General features: G+C 44.0%; 1 protein-coding gene across 2 annotated transcripts; it reads left to right on the forward strand.

Moving 5' to 3' along the window:
* Window positions 1-1,231: 1,231 nt before the first annotated feature.
* arhgap45b (Rho GTPase activating protein 45b) lies at window positions 1,232-17,105 on the forward strand. 2 transcript variants are annotated; one of them, XM_087173497.1, is made up of 25 exons: window positions 1,232-1,528; window positions 2,039-2,197; window positions 2,762-3,002; window positions 3,960-4,142; window positions 6,513-6,653; window positions 6,922-7,006; window positions 9,355-9,427; window positions 9,638-9,713; window positions 10,317-10,448; window positions 10,759-10,820; window positions 10,987-11,097; window positions 11,264-11,344; window positions 11,430-11,597; window positions 11,870-12,007; window positions 12,091-12,287; window positions 12,455-12,576; window positions 12,910-12,996; window positions 13,153-13,254; window positions 13,374-13,537; window positions 13,694-13,882; window positions 13,992-14,129; window positions 14,526-14,797; window positions 14,915-15,152; window positions 15,912-16,017; window positions 16,201-17,105. In XM_087173497.1, exons 1-25 carry the CDS (start codon window positions 1,250-1,252, stop codon window positions 16,641-16,643), a joined length of 3,987 nt encoding a protein of 1,328 aa, XP_087029623.1. In that variant the 5' UTR covers window positions 1,232-1,249; the 3' UTR covers window positions 16,644-17,105. The 2 variants fall into 2 exon arrangements, with proteins under 2 accessions (XP_087029623.1, XP_023260174.2); XM_023404406.2 differs by lacking the exon at window positions 2,039-2,197 and having other exon boundaries at window positions 1,235-1,528.
* The last annotated feature ends 85 nt before the right edge of the window (window positions 17,106-17,190 follow it).

Below are 17,190 nucleotides of genomic sequence, written 5' to 3' on the forward strand. Positions count from 1 at the left end.
TCCTGATTGGCTGTCTGCTTTTTGAGTGATCAAATAAAAATAAAGCAGATTGCAGGTAAACACTCAGATAAAACCAAATCCTGCAAGGTTGCAAGGTGGGTCCGGTTGGGCAGGACTTCGGGCATGGCTGAGGGCCAAGACTGCTTTGTTGTGACATCACAAAGTTCCAGAAGTCCTGGCGGCTCGTTTTAAGGTTCAGTTTCTGAATACAGGCTGTGTGCATTTCTCTGTAGACTGAGGCTTTGATACTTTCACAGTATTAATACAGAACTTAGACCCGCTTTATTAGCAAAAAAAGACATGGAAATCTCACTTTGTACAATATGGGACCTTTAAGTAAATGTGTGTGTAATCAAATTATCACAAACTAACAGGGGGAAAGGGAGGGGGGGGCATGAGGGGCCTGCAGCTCATCACAGCCCTGAGGCCTCCCAGCATTTAATCCATGCTTCACCACTATCACACAGTCATACTTGTATTTCACCAGGTCAGATTTCATAGTTCAGGCCTTTAGTTTAATGTGGCACTAATTATTTTTTTTTTTTTTTAAATACATTTAAGCTTTATTGCACCTTTAAATAAGTTGAAGTGTTTTTAATATTTTAGTTTGAAAACCATCTATATACATTTATGTGGTTTGAATTCTCCACTTTATTTCTTTATAATTATACATATATACTTTTTTTTATTTTATTGTTATAATTATTTTAAACTGTTCTCTCAAAGACAGGAACTCAAACCACTTGAATTCATACAGAAAATATTTCAGAAAATATTTCCATAAAAGGCAAATAAAAAATAGACGAGAGGCCTGAGATCCACCGTCTCTACCCGCCTCCTGTGAAATGTCAGAGTTTGAGGCGAACACCAACATGTCAGTGTTAATTTTCTGTGCAACAGGTGCACAAAGAAGCTGCGGGTCACATGGTGGAAACACACGTGTGTCAAGATGACTTGATTTCTGTGAATTTGAACAAGGCGACAGTGCGCGTGTTTGGGTTAGGATGCAGTTCATTCTCGTTTGAAGTCAGTTTGCATTTATGTGAAAGTTTCACTTGTATGACAGTTTCTTGAGTGAAACTTAATTGGAATCAAACATCTCGGAACTTGGTGAAAAAGCAGTGTTGCACCCCTGCGTCCTCCTCCTCCCTCTGACGGAACTGAGCGGACACGCAGAGCGGATGCCGGGAGCGCACAGACAGTTTGCGGTGAGCTGCCTGTCTCTCCTTCAGTGAGCCTGCGCGGCTCGATGTGTGACAGCAGGAGGAGGAAGACAGACAGACAGTTACCGTGGCTGAAGGTTGGCCTGGATGGCACCGAGTTCCCGCTGAGCGCGAGCGGCAGAGCACCCAAGTGGCGAGTCGGGGGGTGGGTGGGGGGGTTGTGCGTGAAACTCAAGGAAGTCGGGATGGACGGGAAAGGCACCCTGAAGATGTTCACCAGGAAGAAACGGGAACTGATAAAGACGCCATCCATCTCGAAGAAGAGCCGAGCAGGAAGCCCCGGGCCGCAGAGCAGCGCATCTGCAGTGAGTAGCGCATCACTTCTGGTTTCTGCCCTCGACTGCTACTCACTGTACTGGTCTGTGTGTACGTGTGTGTACGTGTGTGTACGTGTGTGTGTGAGGTGTCAGATGACCTTCAGCTGCAGAGGACAGGGCAACAGAGAGGGGCTCCAGACCATTGGTGATAGTGTGTGTTTGTGTGTGGAAAGTCTACTTACACCAGATATAAATATTCTGGCAAAGTTTTGTGTGAGCGTCAACGGGACTGGTGTGATCAGGGTGAGGAACTGAAGTCCGTCCGGGTGGGACTGCTTGAAAACACTCATTATGGTGCAATTTCACTGGGTTGCATCTTCAGATAATTGTACGTGTGTGAACCTGAATGCATACTGACTCATATCTGGCTCAGAGGAAGTATATTTGCTGTGGGGTTTTCACCCATAAAGCAGTGTCAGGCTGCAGTGTCTGTGTGTGTGTGTGTTTGTGTGTGTGTATGCTCTTGCGAGATCAGTTTCAGAGTTGTGCTCCAGTTAGAATGGAGGCAAAGATCTAGGGGGAAGGAGCATGCTGAAACGTGGTGGCAAAAGTAGCTACAACCCTTACTCTACGAGTCAGAGAGTTAAAAAAGCCGAGCAGAAAGGCAAGAACAGGCTGGACATACTGCCCAACAAGCAAAACGTATGGCTTAAACAGGTATGTGTGAGTATTTGGTTGTCATCTTGTGCATCCAAAACAAATGACAAATCCCAGGGATGCTTTTCTGTTTTGTGTCGGAAATTATTTGCGCTCTGTAGTGGAGTGAGTAGTGTTCTTTGGCTTTGTTAGAGATGCACTTGTCAGGCCCAAAGAGCGTGAGGCATTAACTGCACTCTGAGTCTATCTTAACTGGGAAATGACATGTAGACCAGGCTTGAATAAAACTTTTCTGTGCATATTATTGGCAAGGTTATTTCCACTTCTGAAAATGTCACTGTTCTGTTCTGTTATTCTAAACAGTAAATGACATTTCTGTTACTGTACGCTCTGCTCGGTTTGCCACACCCGACAACTGCTTGGAGCCAGGAAGTGTTACACAACGTAACACAGGATCTTACGAAAGTCTTCATATGTGTGTTTACCAACAACAGTACTGCTTATGTTCAAGGCCGCAAAAGCTGAGAGGTGTCGCTCTGATGTCTCCATGCCTGTCAGGATGTGCTGGAAAGCGCGAATCATGTGATCATCTTGACCTTTTTCGCTCTTCCTGTCCTCTCTCAGCTGTCCATCCTCCAGGAGCAGCCTCGGAAAGATGCGGGCGACATCACCCTCTCCTCTTCCCCCTCCTCTTCTTCCTCCTCTTCAACGCTCACTCCAACCTCTGCCGGGCTCCAGGACCTGTCCGTGTCCTGTCCGGGTACCCCGAGCACCCAGCACAGCAAGATGCCGGCGATGGGCTGCCCGTCTCCCGTGTCCACCCTGAAGAGACCGACCGCCCTGAGCAGACACGCCAGCGCTGCAGGTCTGGTTCAAACGCATCAGTACCTGTTAATGACATGGCTGCTGTGTACGACCCATTGCTTCCACGTCTGAGCTGAAACAGACGAGCAAAATCTGGCCTGACAAGTATAAAATATCACTGTCTACTGTCAAGCTAATTTTTATTAGTTTTTAAATTCACTTCACTGTAAATGAAAAGTTTGAGAGTGTAAAGATGGATTTTGAAGCCTTGAGACAGTAGTCTGAAGGAGAGCTACAACTAAACAGTGTTTTCACTTTTGATTGATTATTCTTTTTCAATAATTATTATTTTTATTTGTCTCCAAAATGTCAAAACACAATGAAAAATGCTCATCCCACTTTCTCAGAGCCCAAAGTGACATCTTTAGATTGCTTGATTTATCCAACCAGCAATCTGAAACTCAAACATATTCACTTTACAGAAATGTAAAACAGCAAAAAGCAGAAAATCCTCACATGTAAAGAAATAGTTTGGCATTTTTCGGAAATACTCCTAATCACTTTTTGAAGAGTTGGATGAGAGGGTTGATACCACTCTCATGCCTGCAGCTAGTTAGCTTAGCTTAGCATAAAGACTGGAAACAAGGGGAAACAGCTAGCCTTGCGCTGTCTAAAGGGAACAAAATCCCAGCTAAATCTCACTGATTAACACTTCATACTTGATTGTTTAATCCTTACAAATACCTGAGTGTAAAAAGGCGTATTTGCTGTTTTATGGGGAAACCACTTGAGACTCCACAAAGTTGCAAGTCTTTGTGCTAAGCTAACTGAGCGCTAGCTGTAGCCTTATATTGAACGGACAGGTATGAGAATGGTGTTGATCTTCTCATCTGGATAAATCTCCTCTTTAAGAACAAGAAAGTTTCAAATATTTTTCTAAATAAATGATCAACTTTGTTGTGGATTAATTCTGTCAGTTCAGTCTAGAAGCTCAGTGATGTTCTCTGTGTCTCCTCAGGGTTCCCACTCCAGTCATGGGTGTTCACTAAAGGCCAAGGGAAAGGGGTCTTGACCCCAACTCCTCCGTCTGAAAGTCCAGAGAGCACGGCCATTGAAGTCGAGGACATCCCCGCCCTGCTGAGGGATGTGGCGCGCTTCGCTGAGGCTGTGGAGAAACTGAAGGATGTGGTGCTGGCTGAAGGTAAGATCCACAAATCCACCTACAGAAACCTCTCCCCTGATGTCCCAATATTTCCCGTCTCACCTGTCCCACCTGAGTTTGGCTCCTGTCTCTTGTTGCATTTTGTTTCCATGTGTTCTTCGTTGAACTTCGCTCTCTGGGAATGAATCCTGATCCTCCTTTGCTTAAATGAATAATGCTTGTTTTCACCACTGTTGAGACAAAACACAGTTCTCCATTGTGTGTAACCAGGTATAATTTTCAGCTTGTGGGTTGTGACAGTGTGTCTCTTATTTACTTTCTCTTTGATGTCATCGGTTTGTCTTGTGTTCATGAGAATTTGAACAATACTGTTTAGTCTCCCTCTTCCCCTTTTGTATTACACACCCCAGTCCGTTTCGACAGGGGGTTACACTGCGAGGACGTGAGGAATACACAAAAGGTTTTTGTCAGTCTTACATCAGTCCTGTTTACTGACACGTGTAATTTGGGGGGTGGGGGGCTGGGAGAGTTGGGGGTGGTGGCAGAACAACCCTGCACAAGCAAGCTGACAAGTGACTGTGCTTCCTCTCTCCAAATGAAGGGTTGCGTTTCCGCTGCGCCCACAGAGTCGACCGCACTCTTGTCTCCAGCAGGAAGCCAGCGTCTTGTTTACTGCAGCCTCGTACACACTCCTCTTCCCCTCCTCTGTGATGAAGGGAGGCTGAAAACAGCAAAACACCTTTACTTTCCTCATGGAGTGACTGCCATTTACTTTAGACTCGATTCCACCTGCCGAACAAACAAACTAAAAGAGAACCAGTGTTTTAGAATAAAGTTTCAAGTCATGAAGGTCTGGCATCAGGTTAGTCTCTCTTGTCTGAAAAGGGCAGATCTCTGTGGTTCAGAGGAGACAGAAAGAGATTTGTTTTCGTGTCATTCTGTCGGCTGTTATCTGGGTCCGTTCTGTCATGTCCTCCGCCCAGAGTGAGCTTTCTAAACAGGAAGCCATGATGGATAGCCTCTGACAGAGCGGCTGCGTCCACACTTCCTACTCTGATAGGTAGCCTGCATCGCCGTGACCCAATGCCTCCTCTACTTAATCAGCAGCACAATCAGGCTTTCGGCCTTGTTTCCTCCCTGCTGCGATCCAGAGAGCTGGTACTATATTTCCCAAGCCTCAAAACTTTTTTTGTAAACTGAGAGTAAAGTGAGGGTAAGGTGATTTGTTTCATCCGCCACAGAAGGCAGATGTAGCACAGCACCAGAATTGGTCTCTAATCTTGCAAAACAATAGAAAAGACCACATCCTCTGAGGCACAATGTTCAGGTCAGTCTGTTCTTGTTGTCAGCTGCTGCTCACACACTCTCACACACATTTTCAGACAGACTGGGAGGATGGAGGGACCGGCTGCCCTCTGGCCTCCTCTGTGAGCAAGTTGCCTCCATTAGAAAAAGAGTGAACAGAGGAGGTGGCAACATTGAACAGCGTAAAGTTGACTGTGTGTGTGTGTGTGTGTGTGTGTGTGTGTGTGTGTGTGTTGTGGAGGAGGAAGTGAGGATGCAGGCTGTAGGTGTGTCACTAGTGACATCAAAGCTGAAGAGCTGACACCGTGCCTGGACTTGACCTGTCTGACACAGGTTTGTTTGTCACTGTCCGCAGACTGTCTGTCTCTGCTGTCTCCACTAACAGCAACAGCAGAACACCGACTTGCAGACACTTAAAGGAATAGTTGGACATTTTGGGAAATCTGTTTTATTGGTTTTCGGGCAGAGAATTAGATGAGCAGATCAGTACCACGCTCATATCTGTGATAGTGATAAATGTGAAGCTAGAGCCAGTAGCTTCTTAGGTTAGCTTAGCATAAAGACTAGAGACGAGGGGAAACAGCTAGCCTGGCTCTAAATCTCACTAATTAACACATTACATCTTGTTTGTGTTATATGTTCAACGGTGTAAGTATAGAGTGTGTTGTGTGCTGCACTATTTCTTGGACAGGAGCAATAACCTCCTGGATCTCTTGGCAAGAAAGCAAAAAGTGTTATTTTTTTCCCAAAATGTTGAAGAATTTCTTTAAAACACATCCAAAATTCGCTGCAGTTAACATTTTATTTTTGGTCCAACATTACCACCAGGTTGTGATGCATTTGCTAACATGGACTTAACTCTTCATTATTGATGCATTCAAGGACACTGACCTCTGAGAATCATGAATTGTTACCAAACTTCAACCTTCATTGAACTCAAATTTTTGATGGAAGGGCCCTGAAGCCACCACAAAGGAGTGATTTCACATGGCAATTATGATGTAACTTTGACACAAAAAAATATTTAAAAAAAACTACTAGCTTGGCCCCACAGGTCTTGCTGCTTCATCCACCACGTCTCCTCTTTCCCTCCCTCCCATCCAGGTAAGGAGGGTCAGCGACCCATGGCCCATGAGTGTTTGGGCGAGGTCCTGCGGGTGCTGCGTCAGGTCATTAACACCTACCCTCTGCTAAACACCGTGGAGATCCTCACTGCTGCCGGAAAGCTCATATCCAAGGTCAAAGGTCAGTTGTTGCAGGGAAGCCTTAAACCAGCCATTACAGAAAATGAATTAAAACAAATGTAGACAGAGGAAAGTTTGTTTTGTTTTTTTTTTGTTTGCTACGGAAACATTGACAGCATAGAATTTAATCATCCCCAGTTTATATTGATCGTGGAACATCCTTAGGTAATATACTGTAGTCACAGTAGTGTGATGTAACTGATGTTAGCGTATTGTCTATTCCTAACCACAACTGAAACTTGAACACATGCACCATTGTGATTTTTCAGGTTTCCACTATGAGGCTTGTAACGAGGCAGATAAAAAGGACTTTGAGAAGGCGATTGAAACCATTGCAGTTGCTTTTAGCAGCAAGTAAGTATTTGGTACACCTTTTCATAGTATGTCTTATTGTGACATTACAACCGTGTCGTCTTATGATAGGCCTCTGGTAATTACCACTACAGGTAATACAACTAAAGGCTGTATTAGAGTGCCAGTAATGTAAGTGCCAGTGAAGCCACAGTAGTGTCCAAATAGGTATTACAGTGCATTCAGAATGTATTCAGACCCCTTCACTTTTTTCACATTATGTTGCAGCTTAAGGCCAAAATCATTAATTTTTTTCTACCATCAATAGTCAATAATGATGAAGCCAAAAAAGAATTTTTAGAAATTTGTGTAAATGTATTAAAAAAAGAAAAACTGAAATATGACTGACGTAAGTATTCAGACCCTTTGATGTGACACTTGAAATTTAGCTCAAGTGCCTCCCCATTTCTCTTCATCATCTTTGAGATGTTTCTACACCTTGATTGGAGTCCATCTCATGGTAAATTCAGCTGATTGGACTTGATTTGGAAAGACACACACACACACACACACACACACACACACACACACTCATCTGTCTATACAAGGTCTCACAGCTGATGATGCACACCAGAGCAAAAAACCAAACAATGAGGTGGAAGGAAGTGTCTGTGTTAGGGCGCAGATCTGGGCTACAGAAGAATCTCTGCTGCATTGAAGGTTCCCAGCTGCACAGTGGCCTCCGTAAATCTTAAAAGTTAGATGTTTGGAACCACCAGGACTTTTCCTAGAACAAATCAGGGAGAAGGGCCTTGGTAAGAGAGGTGACCAAGAACCCGATGGCCACACTGGCTGAGCTCCAGAGATCCTGTGTGAGTGTGTGTGGGGGGGGGAGCCTCAGTACTGGATGTCTGGATGAAACCAGGCAACGCTCATCACCTGCCCAATAGTGATGCATGATGGTGGCAGCTTCATGGTTCAGGTGAAAGCTGAACGGAACAAAGTACAGAGATATTCTGAATGAAAACCTGGGCCAGAGCACTCAGGACCTCAGACTGGGCCTAAGGTTCACCTTCCAACAGCTCAGTGACCCTAGGCACACACACACAATCAAACATCTCTGGAGAGACCTGAAATGGCTGTCCAGAGAATCTGCACAGAACAATGTCAGAAAATACCTAAAAACCCCAAATCGAGATGTGCAAAGCCTGTCTAGTTATACGCAGGAAGAACTGAGGCTGTAATTGCTGTAAAAGGTGCTTCAGCTAAGGACTGAGTAAAGGGTCTGAGTACTTTTCATTATGGGGTATTGAGCGTAGATTGATGAGAGAAAACATTTAATTTAACATTTAAACAGTTTTACCAAAAGGCTTCAACGTAACAAAGATGTGAGAAAAGTGAAGGAGTCTGAATACCTTGTGAATGCATTGTACCTTTATTACAGACAGGATCAGTAGTGCTGTTTGTGTGTGTGTGTTAATGCGTACAAAACTGTCTATTGTTGGGAATGAAAGAGAGAGAAGTGCAGTGATGGTGACACATTTGCATGAGGCAGAGCTGAAAACAGGAAGTGGTTTTTCTCCTGCTGTATGACACAAAACCAAGTTGAAAATGTTGTTCACTACCTGACTGCTAAATGAACAGATTGCCACAGACTGATGATAAATCATGTTGACTTGATTTCCTTCACTTGAGACAAATTAAGATCAAATAGATCATTAAATATGGCAACTATGAAATGATCAAAGTCAGTATTTCCAAGATTAATGTTTTGACCTGACCATTTTAGATCTTTAAAAAATAATATATTGATAGTTAAAAGGAAAAACTTTCAGTAGAGGAATGTATTTGTTATCTGTGCAATTGAAGTATATTGCGCCAACAGTTAATCACATGTTTGTCGGTGGCATTTTGGGGTTGAGATATCTGTCACAGGAGGAAGTGAGCTGGCAGAGACAGTTGAAATCTGCCTGACAAGTCTGTTTCCTCATTCTCTCCTCTGTTTTACTGTTTTACTCCTTTTCTGTCATGAACTGAAAAACACCAAGATGGAGACAGCATTTTTCTTTTTTTTTTTTTCTTTTTTTTCTTTAACCTCCTACTTAGCGGACAAGCCAACTTAAAGACAGGATGTCAGAAGGATTTTACTTGAGTGGATGAGGAATTTGTAGAAAGTGATTTGATATACAGTGTGAAGAGAGAAACTTTAACCTGGTAGACGAGAGTAACTCGGATAAAAGTCATTTTGATCACTTCCTGTCTCCAGTGTACCTGTCGGTTTCCTATAACAGCAGGGGCATCTCCTCCTCCACTTTTAAAATCAGCACTACACATCCCCTGTTGGTCTTTTTTTTCATATTCATATCACATGTGTAGCATGCGTGCTGAAGTGTCTGTTGTTTTCTCCTCAGTGTGTCTGAACTGCTGATGGGAGAGGTGGACAGCAGCACACTGCTCTCGCTGCTCCCCACAGAGAAAAGCAGGGTGGGTGAAGGTTTATCGCTAAGCAACCAACACTAGGGTTATCTCAACACAGTTTAACAGAGTTCAAACACCTCAATTAAATATAACTCTGCATAGTGATTTCCACTCCCAACTTTCCACTGGATGTAGAAAAAAAAAAAAAAAGTCCCTGAGTTGATGATGAGCCTTGATCCATGTTCGTCAGTAATGAGTAATTTCTGTGCTGTGTAGTCGATGGAGAACTTGTACACCCCGACAGGCCAGGGAGCAGATGGAGGCCAGTTCAGGAGCGACCTGCAGGATATGGGTAGGCAGTCACTCACTCTTCCACTCACACTCCAGCTGTTGTTGACTCTTTCTAGACTCTTTTAGTGATGCTTGTGCACATCTGTCCTTCCATTCACTCTCATTTTGTCTTGTGAAAATGCAACTTTTTGATATATTTAGATGTTTGTGTAGCTTACTCTCCGTCATCCATTTACATCAGAAAGTAGTGATGCAACCTTTTATTCAGACCATGAAAGCTTTTGCGTTTGTTGTTCCACTGGATGCCTGGTAGGTCTCCCCCTGCTGATATAAACACTGTGGTGCACTGATGTGTTTCACAATATGAGTGACAGCTGATGAGTTAAACAGCTGCAGAAACGCAGACTTAATTGCCTAAAATTAAAGGAAAATAAAGACATGACAGTACAGAGCAAAGTGAGTGTAGACAGCCAAAACACAGAAGTGACAAACACACAGTTATCACCAAAGTAAAACCTAAACAAAACACCAGATGTTGGAGGTAATCACCTTAGCGACGGATCCCCACATTCTATCTGCCTCCCACAAATCATAGTCAACAAAAACAGTTTGTTGTCATAGTAACAATTTGTGCAGTGACCCGTGTTTGTGCGTCGATGTGTAGGCCGAGTCGAGGAAGTGGATGTGATCTTGCAGCGCAGTGAGGGAGGGGTGGACTCGGCTCTGCTCTACGCCAAAACCATTTCAAAGTACATGAAGGACCTGATCAGCTACGTGGAGAAGAGAATTTCACTGGGTGAGTGGTCGACCTAGATAACATCAGATTAACCAATAAGTTGATGAAGTAAATAAATAAATCTTTATCTATTTATTTATTTAATTCATGGTGATGTTATTTGACTGTCGGAAAAATACGCAATTCTAAGACAAAAGTGGCGACTTGTGATTTGTATCTGTCATTATTATATTGAGAGACTGAGATCTGATAAGATAAATCATTATAAGGAAATAAATAGATCAGTCGGTTGTTGCAGCATTTGTGACTGTACACTTGCAACTTGTCCCATCCATTATGTTGTCACATGACTGTTTTTCTATTTTACCAGAGACTGAGTTTTCCAAAGGCCTCCAGAGATTATACCAATCCTGCAAACACAGCATAACACATGTAAACCTCTCTTTATTTTTTACCCACCATCTCTCACTGATTATCTGTGATACTAGATGTTAGAAACTAGAATAAACATCATGACATTTTGTCCATGTGTTTTTTGTTTTTTTTTTGTTGTTGTATATCAAACCTTTTCTTTCTGTGTTGTGCTCGCTCCCTCCAGCCCCACATGCCCCTCTTCTCCATCTACTCTCTGGCTCTGGAGCAGGACCAGGAGCAGAGCGTGGGGCTGCAGCAGGCCAATACCACCCTGCACAGCCAGACCTTCATCCAGGTAAAGGATTAGTGTTGTAACATGAACTCTTAACAACTTCTGTGAGCTCTGTTAATTCTTAAATCACCCTGCAGCAGTCACTCATAACCTGCTGCTGCTGTTAATACTGGACTGGTCTTGGTCCCGTACACATTGTGCTGATCTGTCAATGTGTTTTTCCCTGCAGCCTCTGATGCAGCGGAAACAGGAGCATGAAAAGAGACGGAAGGAGATCAAGGAACACTGGATTCGAGCGAAGAGAAAACTGGTACAATCTCATATTCTATATATATTTGAGCACATTTCTTTTTAATCTCGAAGTAACAGTAAGACAATGATGCGTCTTTGTTCAGTTGGAGTGTGAGGTCAACCTGCGAAAGGCCAAGCAAGTCTACATGGTCCGCTGTGAGGAGTACGACAAGGCCAAAACCGCAGCCTGCCGAGCCGAGGAGGAGGGAGGAGGATCTACAGCGAAGTCTTTGGAGAAGAAGAAAAGATTAGAGGAAGAGGCTCGCAACAAGGTATTTATCAGCAACTTCATTTTATCTGTAGTTTCTGAGCTTTATCGCTGCGGGAATAACCATGAAAATGATGGTTTAAAAACCAGACGTTATTTTTCAGTGAAACATGATAAGGCAGAATTGAAGTGATGCTTATGTGGCAGCCACACTCTCACACATCGACACACGATCTGTGCCAATCTGAGAGATTAAAAAAGAAACAAAACACAGAACAACAGAAGTATATTGAAATGTGTGTGTGTGTGTGTGTGTGTGCGTGTGTGTGTGTGCAGTCAGACGAAGCGGAGGCCACCTACCGGACATGTATAGCAGATGCCACAACTCAGCAGCTGGAGCTGGAGCACACCAAGGTCACAGTGCTGAGACAGCTGCAGGACGTCATCAAACAGAGCGACCAGACCCTGCGCTCGGTCAGAAGAATCACAAATAAACCTCAGAATACTGTCAACCGATGAACTCCTGTATAACTTGCATTTGTCTGCTCCTCCTCCAGGCCACCATCTCCTACTACCAGCTCATGCACATGCAGACGGTAGCCCTGCCCGTCCACTACCAGACTCTGTGTGAGAGCAGCAAGCTGTATGACCCGGGCCAGCAGTACGCCGCCCACGTGCGAGACCTGCAGTTACCCGAGCAGCCAAATGTTCACTACACATTTGAGACCTACTCCCCCTCCAGCTCGTCGTCACAGTAAGAGCTTCAGATGAAATGTATTTTTTTTGTTGTTGTTTGTTTGTTTTGCTGAGAATTAACTCTTGACCCTCGTCAGAGTTAAGTTTATTTTCCAGAATGTTGAACTATTCCTTTACATGATAATACTTTGAATGTGTTTACCATATAATTCCACATTGTTGCAGGCAGGGCCACAGACCAAGGAATGACAGTTTCAACACAGAGCAGTCGAGCCACACAGACAGTCCTGCCGCCGGCGCGGAGACAGCAGCGGCTGACAGTAGAGACACAGAGGCCCACCGCAAGAGTAAGTGACGCCTGCTGCTGCTGTAGGCGACACTGCGCTGTCATCTTCGTAAAGATAATCATTTTCATTACTATTTGTTATTGAGTCATCCGGCCTGTTGATGAGTTTTCGCCTGTAGTTCATGTGTTCATTTCATTGCATATAAACAGCAGGTAAAAGACGACACAGTGTCGGCAAAAGAAAGTGATTTGAAGTCAAGTTTTTCTAAGGTTTTTAAATCTAGAATTTTTTTTTTTTTATCGTAGTGGGACAAAATAGACCAGAAAATGTCTGCAAGGATTGTATGTAGTCATGTTAACACATTACTCTTATACTGACTTCCATGTACTGTAGGGCAGGGCCACAAGTCATGGGGTTCAACAGTGAGCGATGACAGCGTTGGAGGAGATGGAGGCCTGGAGTCTCCCACTGCCAGCACGAGTAAGCAAGAACTCAGATTCACAGTAACATACACCACAATACCTCATTTATACATAACCAAAAGGAAGAAACCAAATGGCTCTTTTTCTCAGCTGAATTCTTCTTAAAGACACAGAGTATGTCTGAGAAAATATATTTAGTGTATATTTATTGCAGGTGACATCAGTAAAATGGCTCGGACATCATCCACTGGGACGATGTCGTCCAATGAGGATGCAGATGAGAAAGACGGGAATGTAGCTTCTTTTGAATCTCCAAGTAAGATTTTCAGATTGTCTTGTGTTTTGATTCTGCTGTTTGATTACTTGGCTAAACTGAGAGGAAACGTGGGCTCTGAGTTTCCCTGGAGTGTGTATGATGGGGTTCTTTCTCTCCAGACATTAACGGCATGGATCCTGACGTGGTGGTGTCCACCAGACCCTTCCGTAACATCGGCCTCTCCAAAGCAGCCCAGACCCATCGAATGAGGAAGCTGCGGACTCCGGCCAAGTGCCGCGAGTGTGACAGCTACGTTTACTTCCAGGGGGCCGAGTGCGAGGAGGTGAGCTCTTCACCATGTCTCCAAACATCCAACCCGCGGAGAGAAATCTGCGTCCTGAGAAGCACTTTGGGATTTGAATCTAGAGCTCTTGAAGTATCCCATTAAAGTTTTAGACAAGGTTCATCAAGCCTTTCTGTTCATCTTCTGTCCACACAGTGTTTTCTCGCATGTCACAAGCGCTGTCTGGAGACTCTGGCCATCCAGTGTGGCCATAAGAAGCTGCAGGGCCGTCTGCAGCTGTTCGGCAGGGAGTTCTCTCAGGTAGCCAGCTGTGCCAGTGACGGCATCCCCTTCATCATCACCAAGTGCATTTCTGAGATAGATAGACGGGCACTCAAGATGAAGGTGAGAACATGTATTTATTCTGTCTGTTGAAGTGCTGATTGTGTGTGAATCTTTGCCGCAGAGAAGAAGTCTAAACTGTGGGGTATAAACCACTGCTTCCTCCTCGCAGGGCATCTACAGGGTGAACGGGGTGAAGACTCGTGTTGAGAAACTGTGTCAGGCCTTTGAGAATGGGAAGGAGCTGGTCGAGCTGTCCCAGTGTTCGCCACACGACATCAGCAACGTTCTCAAGCTTTACCTCAGACAGGTGCATGTGCAGCCATATTTTCAAGTGACTTGTGGCAGCAGTTAATGGGGAAAATGTAGCGATATCCTCTACTTGTTTTTAGGACTGTCAAAAGATCTTTCAGTCTACATGGATTATTTTATTACAATTATAAATGCCTATGAACACATAGACACACACATTCTGTATACATAATCATACAGTCACATACAGAGTATACGCACATACATGTACTCATATTGTACATTCACTTAATTTGTGAAGTTATGAATCCCTCTTTTATTAATCTGGTTTAATATATAGTAATGATTTGCCCTAAAGTTATTTGTAAGACTCTCCTGCTCCACCTACATGAAATGTTGTGTTCATGCTTAGTTCAACCCCTCTAACACAATTTCCCTTATCCTTCACCGCCAGCTGCCAGAGCCCATCATGCTGTTCCGCCTGTACAACAACCTGATGGGTTTGGCCAAAGAGAGTCTGCAGAGTGAAGGAGACGCACCAGAGCGAGGGGTGGCAGAGTCGGGCAGCGTTAACCCAGCAGTGGGCAGGGGGCCCGAGCTGGTGGATCTGGGTCCTGACACTGATCCAGATGTCCTAGTGCTGGTGGACAAGCTGAAGGAGCTTCTGAAGGTGCTGCCCAAGGCTAACATCGCTACACTGCGCTACATCATCCGCCACCTCCGAAGGTTTGTCATTATGCCACTCTCGGCGGAACAAGAAGAAAATGAAAAACCTGATTCTGTTCAATTTGATTTGGTGCAGAAATGTATTCCTGATCATTCCTCTGACTTCCTCCCTTCCAGGATCGCAGAGCTGGAGGAGGATAACAAGATGAGTCCCAGTAACTTGGGGATTGTGTTTGGGCCCTCCCTGATGCGTCCCCGTCCGACCGGGGCCACGATCTCCCTGTCCTCTCTGGTTGATTACCCCCACCAGGCCCGCATCGTGGAGACCCTCATAGTCTTCTATTCATCCATCTTCCAGTCCAAAACTTCTCAGACCCACAAAACCTCCCGGTCTGCTTCCACCTCCACTGAGCAGGTAGGTAGGGCTGTGTGTGCACTGAAGGTGGCTGTTCATCTCCTCAATTATCAAGTGTTTTTAACATTTAATCATACAAGCAGTAACTTCATGAGCTAAATTTTTGGACACTAAAATACACTGCTGAGCCTGTTTCTTTGAAATGTTGAACTTTTAAAGGCAATTAACGATAGGTGATGAATGTGACTGTTGTTTTATGGTCCTGTAGATTCATGTCACTACGGCTGATGTTGGCTCATAATGCATCTGCGACATTATTTTTCAGGTTGTCTGTTCACTTGGACTGAAAGATGAACTGATTAGAATTTGGTGGTCAAAGGTCACTGTGACCTCACTGACCTTACTAATACACCTATTAGTTGTCCGAATGTTAGAACTAATATTCTGCTTCTAAACACTAGTTTTAAAAAGGGGTTACTAGGTAATAGCTTTAGATACAAAGATTTCTGCCTTTTAATGTGAAGATTTAGGCAGAAGAATAAGACTCAGAAAAGGCAACCTGTTACATGTCATACAGTCAAAAGGTAAATAATTTATGAGCATGAACAAAACCTGGCGTAAAGGTAAGAAGCAAAAAAATGGAAGTACTGAAATGTCAGAAGATGCATTTCCTCATCCAGAGTTATGGCCTATAGTCTTGTTTTATTTGGAGCCTCCACTTCCCCCATGATTTGCATTTAATACCCTGGCCATACGAAAGAACATTTGACCTTGTTTTGATGATAAAGATCTCTTCATTTCCTCCCCCTCCTGGTTCAGGGTACTAATGCAGATGACAAGATGGGGAGCTCTGCCGCTGGAGAGGAGAGTGGAGGCGGAGAGGAGCAGAGTAAACCGGACTCTGACAAGACGGAGGAGGGATGTGGTAAGTTTTCATAAAGACTAGGTTTGCATAATACTGTTAACTTTGCCTTGTAGCTCCCGGTGAGTTACTGGTAGGTAGGTAAAGTAGGTGGAATACACATTCATCAATTCAAAACATGTAAAAAATCTCTCAAATTTGGCCTCAGGGTTTAACAGCAGTCATTAGCCTCTCTATCTCATTCAGGAAGTTCTCTGGGCTCCAGTGAGCTGCTCCCCGACTCTGACTCAGAGGTTGATGACAGCAGCCAGAGGACTGCCCACTCCCACACCCTGATGAAGCAGGAGAGCGAGGTGAGCATAGATGACGACCAGCTGAGCTACAGGGACAGCCTAGACCTGTCCAGTCAGTCTGCAACCCAAACCGACCCAGAACAAGACGCAGATCAGGACCAAGACAACCCAGAGGGAGGAGAGCCCCCTGCTCTGCCAGACAGCGGTCCCCCCGATGACGACACGGGGGCGGAGCAGAACCTGAGCGTCTCTTTGGCCGAGCTCAATGTGAACCAGTCCAACAACAACTACCCATATTCCCCTACTTTAAACCTATCAGGGCTTCCACTAGCACGTCTGTGTGGAAAGAAATTACCCCTGACGAGGAACAGGGACAGTGAGCCTGAGTTTGTCTGAAATCATCATTATATTATCACTGGAATTTATTACAGGAATCTGGTTTTTATGCATTAAAATCCAGGGCAACCTGCAACTGTGATGCTTATCTCGTATATTAAAATCAAGTTTTTATGTTTTTTTTTTTAACCTGTGTGGATGTTTGCAGCCGCATTGATCTATCCTGGCAGTGAAACCTCTGCATGCTTACTGCTGTTTGATGCAATTACTTCTGTCATTGCTAGAGGTTTGATATGAATGAAATGTCAATTTCTAATTGAAAGTGTCTTTAATTTTTGCTCTTACAGTCCTGAGGAAATGTGGGAAGCAATCACATCACTGAGTAAATTCTCTTTCGAGTGCTGCTGGTTTCATTTCAGCACTAGAATTTAAAAAATTAATTTAGCAGTTTCTTATAAATGTTGCCTGTAGTGCCTTTATAAGTGTTCAATCTATTTTAATAAAAATGCTTATATTTTAAAATTGTGTCTTGTTATTCCATTTATAATCTTGTTTTGATATGTTTGTATTTTACAGGCCAGAGTAAATACAAATGGGGAACAGTTAC

This window comes from Seriola lalandi, unplaced genomic scaffold (genome assembly GCF_002814215.2).
Source record: "Seriola lalandi dorsalis isolate HSWRI2012SDOR001 ecotype SW California unplaced genomic scaffold, Sedor1 jcf7180002054244, whole genome shotgun sequence".
Classification (NCBI taxonomy): Eukaryota; Metazoa; Chordata; class Actinopteri; order Carangiformes; family Carangidae; genus Seriola; species Seriola lalandi.